This window comes from Calonectris borealis, chromosome 4 (genome assembly GCF_964195595.1).
Source record: "Calonectris borealis chromosome 4, bCalBor7.hap1.2, whole genome shotgun sequence".
In the NCBI taxonomy this organism is placed as follows: Eukaryota; Metazoa; Chordata; class Aves; order Procellariiformes; family Procellariidae; genus Calonectris; species Calonectris borealis.
In genome coordinates this window covers 61,299,504-61,315,966 of record NC_134315.1, presented here as the reverse complement: position 1 = coordinate 61,315,966, position 16,463 = coordinate 61,299,504, and the positions used below count along the sequence as shown (strand labels likewise).

The 16,463-nt window shown below is 44.5% G+C and overlaps 1 protein-coding gene across 5 annotated transcripts in view; it reads right to left on the bottom strand.

The window, feature by feature from the left end:
* EPHA5 (EPH receptor A5) overlaps positions 1-16,463 on the bottom strand; it is a 153,911-nt gene that overhangs the window by 85,346 nt on the left and 52,102 nt on the right. For all 5 annotated transcript variants that reach the window (XM_075149817.1, XM_075149819.1, XM_075149818.1 and 2 more), the window contains exon 2: positions 3,149-3,304. In XM_075149817.1, the coding sequence (XP_075005918.1) occupies positions 3,149-3,304 (156 nt within the window). The remainder of the gene's footprint in view (positions 1-3,148; positions 3,305-16,463) is intronic.

The window sequence follows — 16,463 nt, the reverse complement described above, 5'->3', positions numbered from 1 at the left end:
TACTTCCCCAATATGCTCTGAAGCAATAGGGTTACTTATCAGAGATGGGAGGGGAAAAAAAGGGTGTAACTTTATGTTTTCATTTTAAAGAGATGTTGTGCAAGGAACTGAAGTTAAGAAGAAATAAAGCGCAATTACGTCCTGAAAGATACATAATAATATTAAGAGAATTCTCAAATGCCCATCAGGACCAAACATTTTTTTTTGTCTGAGGGCAATAATTATTTCAGACTGCATCACAGCACTATTAATTTCAAAATTACCAATCATTACTCAAAAAACATGCTTAAGGAGTTGGAAAAATTAAATAAAAATGTATTTCACCCCCTCCCTCCCAACTGTACTTATCTGAGCAGTTGACGGTGGTGTAGCAGTTAGTTTTCTTTAGTGATGCTGGTGGTGGTGGGGAGACTCATGCAGCTTGGGACTGAAAAGCATTCGCTTTAAATTAGGAAAATGTGATTTTATTTTATAGCTGTACTGACTGGCAGGGGGACTTTGCAGGTGTAGAGTTGAAAACAGACACTGATGTATTCTCTAAAATTAACTAGATTTCAAGTTGAGAGAATCCTATGAATATTATTAACTTCCGCGGTAATAAATAATAAAAACATACAAAAAACTTGCAATATTTTCCTACCAGTCATGACTCAAGTCTGTCTCGATTGTGTTTAAGTTCAGGATGAGATGTTCCAGATCTAACTGGACTGGTTTAAAACAGTAGTGTCGCTACCTACTCTTTACTGTCCCTGCCAAAATCTACTACCCCTGCAGCTGTTCTGGGGTAGCATATTGGCCCTCCTCATCACCTTCAGCACAAATATAGATCAGGACAAAATCCCAAGAAAGGATGCGTAGGGCAAGCGAGGGTGACTGAAGCACACAGAGAAGGCTCAGATGATCCACTCTGCTTTTGGGGTAGTAAGCATGAATGCCAGCAGAGATGCTGCAACATCCTCAACTGCTGCACCGAGGTTTGCAGTGGGCGACAGAAGCTGAGCAGTGCCTTGGTCGGCAATAAATCTCTCATCTGCCCCAGAAGCACTCAGTACCCTGCCAAGCCATACCCTAATACAGCTTCAGGCACCATGCCTGCACTCTAAACTAGCTTATAGTAAGCTTTCAAAACAAAAAGCCTCCAAAACAAAACCACCCAAACATTAAAACCTCCAAACAAACTTAAAAAAAAAAAACAAAACCCAAACAAACATAAAAAGAAAATCCCATGGTATTTGCAGAATCAGAAATTACAGCCTTTACCTACAGGATTCAAATTGCACCAGAAACCTGGGGGAGAGAGGCACTAAAATTTAACTTCTTTTTAACATAATCTGGTCACCAAGCTTGCTTGTGCCTCTCTGAAAATCCTGCCCTAAGCTCAGGCCACAGGCATGCATAAACCTCTTCCTGGGGGATGGCAGCTCCTTCCCTGTGCTAATTCACCAGCAGGACAGACTGGATGCGTACCCCTCCATCCTGGGAAGGGAAGAGGGCAACACCACCGATGGCGGCAGGAGGCACTGTGGACACCCACAGTCTGGCATAACTCTGTATCAGTCCCTGGCTTTGGTTCTGCCTGCGCAGAAAAGACGATTTTATGTGCATTTCTAGAGCTCAGAGCACTCCTCTCCATTCCCATTTCCCAATACCACGCTGGACCTCATCGTCTCTCATTTATCTATGTTTTTTAAGCCAGGCCAAGGGGCAAAATGGACATCAAGAAGCCCTGGTATCAAAGTTATTCATGCTGTAACCCACCCTAGCTATGGCTCCAAAAGACACCAGCACATCTAATAAACTAAGAAGTGCTTGCGTGATTCACCCCCCCAGACCACTTTGATCCTACAGCACCAGCTACTGCCACACTGCCTAAGGCTGTCTTCTCCTTCCCTGCAGCACATCGTCCGACAGCCACGTACTTCATGCTCCTTCAGCTGGTGAAAACAAACATGGAGTTCAAGGGCCCCGATTCTGCTCCAAGTGCCTCCTGCAGGCAAGCAGAGACCTGCTGAGGGCAATTTCCTTTGTGAGAGCATCTCTCCAACAGGAACAGACTTTTTCTTTCTCTTTTTGAAGTGCAAACTTGGGAAGCTAGGAAGGACATCTGTATTCACTGGGATGAAGGCACAAAAAGCCACTACCATGCCTGCATGATGCAAGGAAACAGTATGGAAGTCACCTCTGCACCGTTGCCCAGCAGCTCTGAGCATGCACGGACTCATAAACTAACTTTTTCCTCCATTGCTTAAGTTCCTTGGAAGCTCTACCTGCTCCTACCCCAGTAGTTCAGCTCCTCTTTGGTCCTTTTTAACCAATTTTGCACTGCAAAAATCACATTCGGAGCATGACAGACCTCAGCAAAAACCTGTGGTCTGTGCTACACTCAATGGGACTAGCTAAGGGCATGCAAACTGTGGCCCTAAGTATCTGAAACATAAACTGAACAAGAAACTTTCAAGTACACCTGACGGGATAGCTCAGAGATGGCAGGAAAAGGGCAAAATTAGCCATTCTGATTCCACCGACTCCACCTTGGACTCCCAATACCCCAGTTTACTTGTTATACTACCCTCCCCCTACACCAAGGGGACAAGCTCTACATTTCTGCTACAGGTTTGGAGAAGCAGTTTCCATCGCATTTTTGAGGCTACCCTGAAGAACGACCATCTCCAGGCAGCATGGAAAGGTAGGGCTCTCTCCCTGCTTGTTGACTGAAAATGAGCTAAGAGATGATACTAAGCAGGACTATGTAGACTCTATCCATGCCTACCGCTGACAAGCACTACCCACCGTTTCCTCCGCGTGCGTGCCCCACACCGGTACCCATGTACACACCGGTGCAGACGTCCGAATGCCATGCTGCTGGCTGAGTCTGCCCATGAGCGGATGGCAAGAGACAGAGCATCTGTTCGTTGCAAAAACGTTTCCTGGGTTTAAGGCCAGCTTTTGAAGCAAAAGGCTTCAAAAAGTCTGTTCTCGTGTAACCGGGGGTATGGTGGACAAAGCCAGTGACGTTACAAGTGTGTCAAGACTAGTTCAGACTCCAGCCCAGAGCCTGTAAAAGCACATTAATTAGGATCATAATGTCTAGTCACAGTACAGGAACAGCTTGAAAGGATTAAAAACAACCCTATAGGCACATGCTTACTTGTACAGGCCATTGTAGGTGGGTCTGACTCCTTCCTAAAATAGTGTTCTTCACACAGGCAAGATGTGGATGCTTCATCAAGCGTGTAGCTGTGAGGGGGACATTTGCTGCAGGATGGACTGTGGGGTGAAGCTTTGAAGAACCCAGGTCTGCATACTGTGAAAAGAAGAACCACAGACTAAGCTCTCCCATCATAAAATTAGTCTCTTCACATTTCCTTTAAAAAAACCAAAACAAACCAAAACATATCTTCAGCTAGAAAACAGACAAACACTCACGAGCTATTTGGTTTGCATATTTTAAAACAGTCTATGCCACTAAGACAGTGCATACTTAAATATCTGCATGAAAAGAGAATGAGAAGCTGTTGATTATGTTTTTTCCCCTAGCATCTACCTTTGCTGGGTATTTATTTTCCTTGTTGAACGCATTAGAGGTAACATCTTTTGGGCTCTGCTTTAGAAAACATTATTGTGTTTGGGTGTTTTTTCATTCAGTCTTAGAAAAACAGGTAAAATACATCTCATGGTTTTCATTTAAGATGTTCTACACCCAGAAATCAATGTGTCGGCAAACAAACAGCAACACGGTAGTGGAGGGAATCTCAAGATGGACAGCTTTAAGACATTGTGATAAGGCTACTTCCCTAGGGTCTTTTCCCCTGCAAATGAATTTTAAAGTGCTCCATGTAAGACAGAGTGCTCTGGGTATAGCCTGAACCAGGCATGCTCACCATACAAGATATTCCTTCCAGCTCCAATATATATGCATGACAAGGCACAAAGACTTGATACGAGAGCTATTTTTGTTCCCACAAATATAACATATGGCTAAGGGTAGCTTGAGTTTATTTTTTTTCTTTTTTTTTTTTAAATAATTTGAAGTGAATACAGTAATATCTTGTTTCCAGCCTCCTGAAACAAGTGCTTTTTCTCCTAAGCAAAGCACTCTGCACTTCACCTGCGTGCGCACACTCAGCCAGGAGCGGTGACAGCCACAGGTTTGCACGTATCCACCCCGGCTTTAGGAAAAAAACAGCTGGCTCTGTGATTGTACTGTTATATGTAGAATTACAAACCCACTGTTAGCAAAAGGAGGAAAACTTGATTTTCTGTTTGTCTCAAAAAACTGAGACACAGAGACGTGTTAAAGCTGCTACTTTTTTTCCTTCAGAGATGCTCTAAAATAATTCTGCCCAGTATGATATCAACGATGCTCAGGTCTGCTATCAGACTTAGAGACGTTGCCTGGAAATCCCAGAGCCTTTCCATCTGCATTCAAACTCCCGCAGCTGTAATTAGTTTGCAAAGAAAATGAGCTCACAGCAAAAGCCTTAATATTATCCTACCAGGAATGTCCCAGACAACCACAACATGAAGGTCACGTGCTAAAATTCAGCCAGTGATGACAGAATTCATCTTCACCATAGATAAAGTATAGGTTTTTACTAGTGATCCCTTTTCCTTTGATCATAGAATCATAGAATCATACAGGTTGGAAAAGACCTCTAAGATCATCGTGTCCAACCGTCAACCCAACACACCATGCCCACTACACCATGTCCCTAAGGGCCTCATCTACACGTCTTTTAAATACCTCCAGGGATGGTGACTCAACCACTTCCCTGGGCAGCCTGTTCCAAGGCCTGACCACTCTTTCAGTGAAGAAATTTCTCCTAATGTTAAATCTAAACCTCCCTTGGTGCAACTTGAGGCCATTTCCTCTTGTCCTATCGCTAGTTACTTGGCAGAAGAGACCAACACCCACCTCGCTACAACCTCCTTTCAGGTAGTTGTAGAGCACGATGAGGTCTCCCCTCAGCCTCCTCTTCTCCAGGCTAAACAGTCCCAGTTCCCTCAGCCGCTCCTCATAAGACTTGTGCTCCAGGCCCTTCACCAGCTTCGTTGCCCTTCTCTGGACACGCTCCAGCACCTCCATGTCCTTCTTGTAGTGAGGGGCCCAAAACTGAACACAGGATTCGAGGTGCGGCCTCACCAGGGCCAAGTACAGGGGCACGATCACCTCCCTACTCCTGCTGGCCACACTATTTCTGATACAGACCAGGATGCCGTTGGCCTTCTTGGCCACCTGGGCACACTGCCGGCTCATGTTCAGCCGGCTGTCAACCAGCACCCCCAGGTCCTTTTCCTCTGGGCAGCTTTCCAGCCACTCTTCCCCAAGCCTGTAGCGTTGCATGGGGTTGTTGTGGCCGAAGTGCAGGACCCGGCACTTGGCCTTGCTGAACCTCATACAGTTGGCCTCAGCCCATCGATCCAGCCTGTCCAGGTCCCTCTGCAGAGCCTTCCTACCCTCCAGCAGATCAACACTCCCACCCAACTTGGTGTCATCTGCAAACTTACTGAGGAAGCACTCAATCCCCTCATCCAGATCATTGATAAAGATATTGAACAGGACTGGCCCCAGTACTGAGCCCTGGGGAACACCGCTCGTGACCGGCCGCCAACTGGATTTAACTCCGTTGACCACAACTCTCTGGGCCCGGCCGTCCAGCCAGTTTTTTACCCAGCGAAGAGTGCACCTGTCTAGGCCGTGAGCCGCCAGCTTCTCTAGGAGAATGCTGTGGGAGACAGTGTCAAAGGCTTTACTGAAGTCCAGGTAGACCACATCCACAGCCTTTCCCTCATCCACGAGGCGGGTCACCTGGTCATAGAAGGAGATCAGGTTGGTCAAGCAGGACCTGCCTTCCATGAACCCATGCTGGCTGGGCCTGATCCCCTGGTTGTCCAACTAGGACAACTGCCCCCCTGATGGACCAACTAGGACAACTGCCTCTAAAGTTGGCTCTGCTTCCTGCAGTACCAGAGAAACTCTCTTGACATCTTCCCTTTTATGTCACTAGCTTCTTCCCCAAAGGTCAGACACTTGCACATCAACGTCTAACTCCTAGAGCCCACCAGTAAGTCTTTGCCAATGAAGATCGCTCACGCATCAAAAGGGGTGTGATCCAAGACCTCCCCCAGGCCCCACCTCCAGTCCTGTCCAGACCACAAGGCTCTCACAGCAAGTGCCAGGCAACCCTGAAGCAGTTCCCAAGCCCACCACAGGCTGCCAGGTCTCTGACATTCATCTGCAGCCTCTCCATCCTACTTTAGGGGATGCTCATCAACCAGGCACCCTCACACATCTTCCCCCAGCTCCCTCTTCTTCCAAGACAGGCAGAGAACAACTAGCAGGACTGGAGGGATTTACAGGTTTTAAAAACCCAATTTCCAAAATCACTCATCATCCAACTAGTGCTCACAGGCTGTGAGCTCTGCAGGACGCAGTTCATCTGCTTTGTGTCCATACATCAGAACCAGCGAACAGACCTAGGGCTGAATTTATTCCTGACGGCTGTTAGCAGACTTACCACGAGCTGCCCTCATGCTTTATGGCACATTCCTCAGTTTCTAGCACAGAGTTAAGTTCTTTTATTTACTTCACAGCCACCTTCAAATGCTGCCCTACCTACAGCAAGGACTTGTTATACAATCTCTGGAGAGTCTTCTGGGAGAGGAGACCACCAAACAGCTGCTCTCTAGCCTACAATTTGTATTTCAAAACCAAATCAAACTCACTTGCACTCACGCAGACCATAGAGATGGGGAAATGAAAGCACAAAAATGCACAACATATAACAAGGGCAGCCCACGTCTAGTGTGTACTCGATGTAATTAGCCTTCAAAAAAGGACTTGAATTTATCTCATTATGTCCCATCAAGACAGACAGAAAATCATTACGGCACAAGAGTTTACCGTGCTTCTATTTTGTGCAAAGCAGCAAATGCAAAATAAGTCAGTTTTCCTTGACAGATTTTCAACGAGGTGCAGCTTGTTAATGACGGTATGATACGTAGCTCAGCTCAAAGGAAATGTTTGGTTTTCATGAATAAGTACGGAGCCAACAGATGTACAATGCCAATAACCCATGTTTTATTGAGGGATGTGAAATGAAACCGAACTGGACCAAATTTTGTATAATCTGCAGGTTCCCGTGGGTCAGGCAAGTCCCTTCTCTATCCAAAAGGTATCAGGAGGAATATTCAAGAGCATTAAATTACATTGAAGATTTCAACATGAATCCTCATAACAAATAGCCAGCAGAGCAGCATGCTATCATATCTAAGTGAAATACTCTTGTGACAGTTAGAAAGGAAGAATTAAGGGACAGGAGATGGGATATGCAAAAAGAGGGAGGACAGAAAATAAAAATAAATGCAAGAATTACCACAGCGAGCGGTGGCGTGCCGAGTCCACACCCCTGCAGCAGGTGCTTTGGGGAGGACAGAGGGGGATTTGCAGGGTTCCCCCAGCACAGCTTTCCAGCCTCTCGCGACCAGCGGCTTGGGGACCACTCCTGAATGGAAACCACACTTGCACTACTATGCTCAGGAGCAGAAGCAGCGTAGCTGCATGGGTGTTTCAGGCATAACTAGTATCTATGACAATGCTTTTCTCTGCACCCTTTTCTATGTTTGCTTTGTACACGATACAAAGGAGAGGACAGCCCAAGAGGTGGTTCAAGCAGCAATCCTCTATCAGGGATGCTGTGATGAAGTGGATGCTGTTAGATGAAAGCTGATCCAGGAACATCGTACGCCTCCACACTGCAGAGCAGGTGTCACGGTAGCTGGATGGGCACAGTCTTGGCTGAGCAAAACAGCCAAAAGCAGGGGCTGGTACCGTGCCATTTTTCTGCCACTAGTGGCAATGTCTCAGATATTTTGGAAATTGGATTCAGAGCAGAACAGGGCCACAAACAGCCTGCACCTTACCTTGCACGTACCTTGGGTTTTGGTCTTTATCTTACTGTTCCTCTTCTGACAGTCAACCTTACAATCTCTTCATGAAGTATACATGACTTTATTTAAAATTACATGGGTGTCTAGGGTTTAATTTCTAATTAAATCTTATTTTAGTCTTCTTATATTTTTATCTCAGTATTTCTACTTCAACAGCTCTTGAAAGGATACATGGAACCAGCACAGTACGGTCACACACGTAATGGTACTATCTCTCTTTTCAAGGGGGTGGGAAAAGGAGGAGAAATAAGATGAGCCTAGGACTCCCCACAATCTCCTGCAAGCCAGCTGAAAAGAAATGAAATGAAGTTTTAAACTGTTGATGAGATCTGCTTCTTTCTTCCTAATGTTAAAACTGATAACTCCTTAACTGATTAACAGCCACTGATGTGTGAAAAGAGTCTTTAAATGAAATTGGTTGCTAGAAAAAAAAAACCAAGAGTATTCTTAGACACAGCAAATATGCCATAAACAACCTGCTGGTGTTAGGTACAAGTGGGATGTGTTTCTGTTAGTAGCACATCCATTATTAGCAAATTAATTTCACTCTTTTTATTTTTAGTAGCAACCACAAAATGTTGCGGGCACAGAGCATTAACATCTGTGCAGCCTTTTGCTTGCACACTTCAGGATGGGCCAGAGAGAGATGGCTGCAATGAAGAGAGCCTCTTCACCAAGAGCCTCTCGGGACAGCAATGGTGAGCTGATCCCTTAAATCGGCAGCGATCGGATTAGAAACTGGCTTTGTACCTTGCAGACGGGAGTTCACAAGAGCCAACTGGCTCTTTGAACATGGGTGGATGGAGGAGGAATCACCGGTCCTCTTACAATAAAAACTGGTCTCTTCAAACAACATGCTGAAATTTATGTGCTATATCAGTACTAGAGACAATGAGTACCAGTTGAGGGGGGGCGGGGGGGACAATCCAACAACATCAAACAGCTGGGACTACTTGACAGATTATTTTCTGCAAGCCTTAACATCGAATGATTTGCAGATGCATCCCTGTACCCATCCGTGAGCTTCAGCTGAAGGCTGCATCCAACGGGCAGGGCTCCGCTCCTCTCCTCTCCGACTGTCCTACACCTTTGACGCACACCAACCCCAAGCAACAAGCGCTGGAAGCAATGACCACCTCCATATCCACAAGCATACGTGGCCATGTCGGTAAAACCACCCAATTAATATCAGTGGGAATTTTAGTTTTGTCCCTGAAGAGAGAAAAGCTAGGAAACACGACCCTAATAGCCTTGAAAGCCCAGGAGATATGAAAAAGGTCCAACTTGTTACTCCCTTCGCGCTCTTGTGATGCTGGGAGGATAAGCTCACAGTACTTAAGTGCTTAGGATCAGCAAAGCAACCTTTCATATATCCCAGAAAATAAAGCTCAAACAGGAATTACACTGTCTCTCTTGCAGAGCACCAAATTAGTCTCCACAGTAATCAGAAACCACAAGTATAACTCATAAGGCAGTGCGGCTAATCCATAAATAAAGCTAACAGACAAAATCTGGCAAAAATTAATGAGGATAAGGGTGTCTAGTTACCTAGATCAAACTGAGGTTTCCTCCCCAAACTGCAACCCCCCTTTGCTTCTCCTTCCCATCCTTTAGTCCCATTTGCCTTTTCAGACTGCAAACCTATTCGGGCCGGGACACACAGCTCAAATTACCACGGCTTTTAGAAGCAACCACAGCGTAAAACACTCTGCCCCATGGACAGACTCATAATCCACACCGAGCTGGCTCTCGCCTGAAACACAAGCAGGACGTGTTGCGTGTGTGTATGTTCAGCAGAAAGGAGAGCAGCTCTGTAGCTCATCAACTCTGCCTTCATTAGCACATCACTCCGGCACAGGGAATATGCCTCGCGAGTTGAAGGATTTGAGCAAAAACAAGCTACAAATAAACCAACCCCTGTTCTAGTCTCCAGGGCTGCCATGCCTTGAAGCGTCTGCACCGAGAAGAGGAGGCTGTTGCCTCTTAGATGTGTCCAAAACCTAAAGAAGGGTTTAGCGAGGTACGGTCTTTACAACGTGGTATCAATTGAACTGCTGAGCAGCTCCAAGCCTCAGCTTGTGCTCCTGACATGCACTTTTACTTACAAGAAAAAAACAAAACAAAAAACACAGCAGACTGTCTCATGTCTCCCAACCAATATAAACAGATGATCCCCATGCTCCTCCAAAAAGTATTTCAAGAACTAGAGCAACCCACCATCAAGCATCCTCCTGCAGAATTTACAAGCAGGCTCCCAGGAACTAATCCTGCCCTTCCTAACAGTTCTCCTTGAACTGCAGGCCGACACCGAAATTGCTGCCAAAGCTATAAAGCTACAGAAAAATGTGTAAAACGCCATGATTATATCTCCTTTAGGGTTGGTCTCTCTATCTGCAATAGTGCTACGTTGCTTCCTGCAGCACGCCGTGGGGATTTGAAGGGAATTAAATAAATACCCACTAACAAAACACTGTAATTTGAAGCTGCTGGTTTGCCTGAATCCAGTGGACTTGCCAGCATCTTTCGGCAAGTCCAGCACCAAATGCTGTGGCCCAAGACCTGCTAAAGGTCCTTTTAAACGGGTTCCTGGAGCTTGCTGGATAAGTGGGGCATCTAGGGGCTTTACACCTTGAAAAAAAGGAGACTCGGCCCTTACCTTGGATGTAAGCCAATTCATGCATCTCAAGTGGGAAATACTCTTTCGAGCTTTTTTTTGTTCTAAGAAAACATTGTGTCTTTTGATGCTGTTCTGCCCAACCCCACACTAACTCAGACTGAATTACCTCCGCTCCACGCTGAAATCAGCTCTAGCTCTGAATACCAAAACAACCTTGAAAACTAGAATATAAATAAATTAGTACTTTCAGTTCCTCCCTTTGAAATACCACTTTTTCTACCACGTGATTCACTCAATTGTCACATGGCAATTTATGACATGACCATAGTTGCTGGAAAACTAAGAATTAACTGCCACTAATGACATTAATGTGTTTCTTCTAAACGGTATAAAACTTCATCACATGTCATCACTCTGAAAAATTCATCAAATTCCCAAGTCAGCTGCATTTGCAAGCCATAAAAATACCTAGAACACAATGCATTTGAAAATGCTCATGATTACATTAAGATCTTAATGGGCTATATTTCTGCACATCCCGACTTTGCTCTAAAGCAGATTTTGAAGCAATCAATGAGGCAAAACCCGAGACAAGCCTAAACTCTCAGCAGCATGATGGAGGAGCGCGGAAGGAGATTTATCCTGGCATATATGCATACCCGCGCTATCATTTGGGTTTGATTTTGCAGAAGGAAAGCAAGCTATGGAAAATAAATGCTCTTAGGGGAAACAGAAGATTTTTCAAAAGCACTCAGCACTGCGCGAGCGTGCTCCCACTGGCTGCGTCGATGGCAGGACTAGCTGGGCGTGCTTTGGTTTTGTAGTTTTTTTTCCAAACTTTCCTGTAAAAAACAACCCTGGAAGAAACTGGTATATTTCTAGAGAAAGCACTGCTTGGGACGAAGTGTCATTTCCTAGCAAACCCAAAATTTCTGTGACCAGCAGCTGCACGCTCTTGCCAAGCGTGTACGAGGGCTCCTTCAGCTCTTAGCCCAGGTGGCACCTGTCCGCCTCCCTCACTCTCTGGCTACAAGGGACAGATCCAGGTTGGTCTCGCTGAGTCCCAACTATCTGGCTTACAATAAAAAAAAGGCAGTCCACATCCTGTAGCTACAGTCTCTCTGCCTATTATAGCTATAAAATATCTATCTCTGTAAATCTCTATGTCTATAAAAATCTATCTGTGTATCTTTTCTTTGTTCTCCAAGGTGTGGGATGAAGATGCGCTTAAATTATGCTTAAATTACTGTCGTCTTTTTTTTTAATGAAGACAAACGGAAATCATTTTACTCCCTTAAACAGAGGAAGTGATGATTTACAATGCTGCACCTAAGGGAAAAATACGATTTAAGATACAGAAGGCAGCAGAGAGACATTTGTTCCTGCACACTCGTAAACATAACTTGAGCTACCTGGCTCCGCGCGTAATCCAAGAGGCACAAGAGTCTGTTTTGGGGGTTTCTTCACACAAAGACATGCACCCTGGGTTATCCTTTGTTATGCGAATGGTAACTTAAACATTCAAGCTGCATTGCGCACTAAGCGAGGGGAGGATTGATGGACAAGTGGCAGAAACTCCCTCGAGTTCGATAGCAGTGTTGACTGAATAGCAATAACAAGCATCATCCCTAATGGCAACGGGGGGACAGGATCAAACTTGCAAATGATGCAGCCAAAACCCTCCTATGTCCGTCTGTGTATGCGTATTACGGACAGCAATGCAAAGATCAGTCAGTAAAATCTCCTGGAAAATAGGGTTCTTCAAAGCCACATGTTTGCTGGCACAATACTACAATAAAAAGGTTTTAGTCTTCTGTTCAGTCTGCCATAGGGATCTGGAGCCCAGCCAGCAAAGAAAGAAAGATTCTCTAATTATGCTGTGGTTTGGACAATTGCAACCCATTGTGGTTAAGAAATATGACGTTTGGGAGGATTTATTTTGATGATTTATGTCATGAGTGTTTACTCTACAAACATTTCAAGGTTTTAGCCTGAACTAATAGACTGTACATATGCAAGCAGTAAAGAGAAGTAAAAATGCTTAGAATATTTCCTTGTGGTTGGCTCTACCTTGCGCAACCTCAGTTGCGTGGACAAGATTTCTATGTGGTATAAAATCAGCCTTCCCTCCACTGACTATTTTGGTCCAAAATAGGCAGCATCCCACCAACCTACAGCGATGCTAACACCTACACAAAAGGATCCTTTCAAACCCTGCCTCAAATGTTTAAGGGCCTGTTTGCTTCTAGGTTTATGATCATCTGTCTCAGGAGGTAAATTGGGTAGGACTGGCTGCAGACAATTTATTTTAAAATTGTTCCTCTGTAATTTATGGCTGAACATATGTCACTCTAGACACATCTATTCAAATTCCATCAGAGGGCAACGGAGATGGATCTTTTACAGTACTTCTGACCAAAAAAAGATAGGAAGGATTCATCCAGAGTTGCCTGGACTATCCCATAAACTAAATGGGTTTATACACATAAAAGTGACTCTGGGGAAGCTGGGTTTTTTTTTTTGCAAGTTTAATATACAGGTGATGCTAGCCAATTCTGCAGCAAGCAGGCAGCTTAGAGGCACGCAGAAGGAAACGTGGATGTGTCTCTTGGGGAACATCTCCCTTCAGTCATGCCTCCTACCGCAGAAGCTCGTGGGTTTTTGCATTGGAGCGCACTGGTTGGAATTATAGAAGCAGGTCTCTGCCCTGATATGCATACCATGAGATGCTTTGGCTTTGGTTAGGAGGCCACAAATCAAAGTGTATGTGCAAGAAGGACACGGCAAGTATTAATACCCTGAGAAAGGAAAGCTGAGCAAGCTCCACACACACAACAAAGTGCAGAAACATCAAGCGGTTATCCCGTCACACACAGATACAATGCTTCATGATTTCAATTTAATTAACCAGACATCAAAATACTGACATTATTTATTAAGTTAACTAAACTACCCCTTTGGGTCAGATGAACACTGCAACACTTCACAGTTCAACTGCCTTGCCAAGTGACTCCACCAAACAGCTCTTCTTTAGGAACGAGCTCAATAAAGGGCAACCTGAGGCAATTGCCAGCTCTTCTCATGTCTGCCCGACAATATTGGGACCTTTTCTTTGAGCTCCAATCCTGCACCCTGCAACAAGAGAATTTATTTCAGTATGATCTCTCCCATTTCTGGAGGAAAAACTTGCTGCATGTGAACAAATGTGCTCAAATCCAAGATAAGTCAATACAACTTGACACTTTAAACCCCCTGATTTTGGAGCCAAACTCAATACTATTTGGGCAGGTGGCCGCATGGCTTTTGGAAGCTGGAGTTGGACTGTCCTTGCCATGAACTAGTTAGAACTGCTGTGACTCCAGACCAGACAAAAAACCACCAAAAACCCCAGAGAAAAAAAAAAATGCAGTTATATCCCAAGAAGATATTTTCTTTGTCAGACTATAAACAGTACAAAAGCATCCTACTCTTGGGAGGGAGACGTCCTACTAGCATCCCTGTCTGCTGCCTTTTCTCATGAGCTTTGTTCTTGCCCCCAAAATGGCTGTTTGACATACACAACTGCTCCAGAAATTCAGATGTGAAGCAAAAAGTAAAGCAAAGCAAACATTGCCTTCCCTCTTGCTACATAAAGCGTCACCACAACCTCCTTCCCACCAAATCCATTTCCCCATACCATAAAAGCACTAGCCTGAAGCACGCTTTGCAGCAGAATGCTGGCCGTTCTCACAGGCTTTTTATTTAAGGTTTTGAGCTGCCAAGGCTTGATTTATGGTGATTTAATTCTCAAACTATTATAAGGGAATACGGTTGCTCACGTGTAGCTTAGCTCGCTCTCCAGCTACATCCAAAGAAATAAGCATTGCCTACACGAGCCTGTTTGCTCTATCTTTATCTGTAATTTCTGCTGCATCTCCGCACCCTTGCACATCAACTTGAACAGTCTTCCTAAGGCAGTTTGGGAAAAAAAACCCAACACTTCTGCTTTACAGAAACCATTCATGTTTGATTTGTTCAAGGGAAGACTGGAAGACAACAAGAGGGGAGAAAGGGGAGCAGCTGGTGTGGGCACAAGGGCACTGCACCCTGGGTCTAGTGTACCTACACCCTGCAAAAAAAGACCGCAACCTGCTCATCTTACATCTCATACATAACTACACCCAACAGTTTGCCATCCCACAGCTCGTCTTCCACACCTTGTTTTCAAAGCCTTGTCAAGTATTGTGGCATCTATCCTGTGATACCCAGCAGGCAAGGATGGCACGGGAGGATACTGCTTGTCCTCTCAGCAGCCCTGAAATGTAGAGACTGCAGGAGAATCTGAAAAATCAGTCTTGTCAGGGAGAAAAAAAAGAGAGAAAAGAGGTTTCTAGCCTTTTTGAGAAGAAAGCCTGAAAATGCAAACACCAGCAGCTCAACCAGCAGAAGGCAAATGTAAAAAGCCCAGTATTTACTCTTTTATTTGAAGTGGTACACTTTGCAACTGAAAGACTGAATGGGAGTTTCCTGACTCAAGTAGGGACTGGTAATATTTTCCTCCCTGTCATGTCTTGGCCTCCCCAGTATCCAGCATCCATTCCATATGGATGCACTTCTGGATGTTGGTTTCTTTTCAGATGCACTAGAGAGCAGCTAGGAACTTCTGAGGCTCTGACACTTAGCCCAAATACCATTCACAATTTATTTTTTTTAAAAGTTGCACAAGTGGCAAAACCACAAGGTTCATTATTCCGCACAGAAATTCTCTCGTCATCCAGCCAAATTGAAAAATAAATAGTTGCAATTAAATGTGTCACTACATTATTTATGTAGACGCATTCAATTTGCAGAAAGCTGCTATAAAATATTCCCCTTCAATACAAGGGAAATTTATTGCACTTTTATTGTATACTTTCTTCTCCCTGCTCAAATGTATGTCACTCCCTGCCTATTTTTTTTCCCCGTGTTACTTAACACATGATTTTCCAGCCACTGTTCCTGCTACTTTTGTCTTGTAAGAATGAGGGATGTAATCCAAATCCAAATGTTTCTTGATTATTTGTGAACGAGGCTGCTGAATGATTACTAGACAGATAATTCCAGTATTTCCCCTGCAATCGAGGACCACTCCTCATCTCTGCATTTTGGTCTTACAGCTGCTGGGTAAATGATATGCACCGAGGCTGCCCAAGGCTTCAGAGCGCATATTAATTCTGCCAGGAACTCCAGACACTCTGAAGAATTGCTAATTTAACAACAGACTGTGAAATTATTTTTTCTTTCTTTATTAATTGCTGTGCTATTTGAAAGCGACTTCACTGCCCCAACTGTCTTTCGGCATGAAGAACAGGGGGCATTTCATCCTGCCAGGAAATAATTGAAAGCTTTCTCCCCAGCAGTCCCTATATTCATAACCAAATATAAATGTGTGAAACAAGTGCTAATAAAAATAGGTTAACTTGCTGCAGGTGTTCCTCTGTCAATTTATCCAGGTGATATTAGCAAAATCTGACAGGGAAGCACAGTGATATATTTCACTTGTGCCTTGACATTTTGATTCTGTTTGTTAGGGTGTATGTGCAGGGATCTGGCTTTTTCTCCAAGACCTCTATAGCTGTCAGTCCGCGCAAACAGGATTTGACAAGATGTCCATTTAGCAGGATGGTAGGGCAAAGGAAAAAAAAAAATTAAAAAAAAAAGAGAGCTGGAGAGACCAGGTATCTGGGTAAAGCTGCACTGCAGTGCAAAAATGGATGCTCTTCACATACCGAGCAACTTGAAAAAAAGAGCAGCTTGATATGCAGGATCTGAGGCAGTTTGCATCCTTTAATCAATAGCTCCTTCAAGAAAGGTGGCCAAGAATAATACAAATAGCAGGTAGAGGAGAAAAAGGACAAAAGGCCAGCGGTTGGAGAAG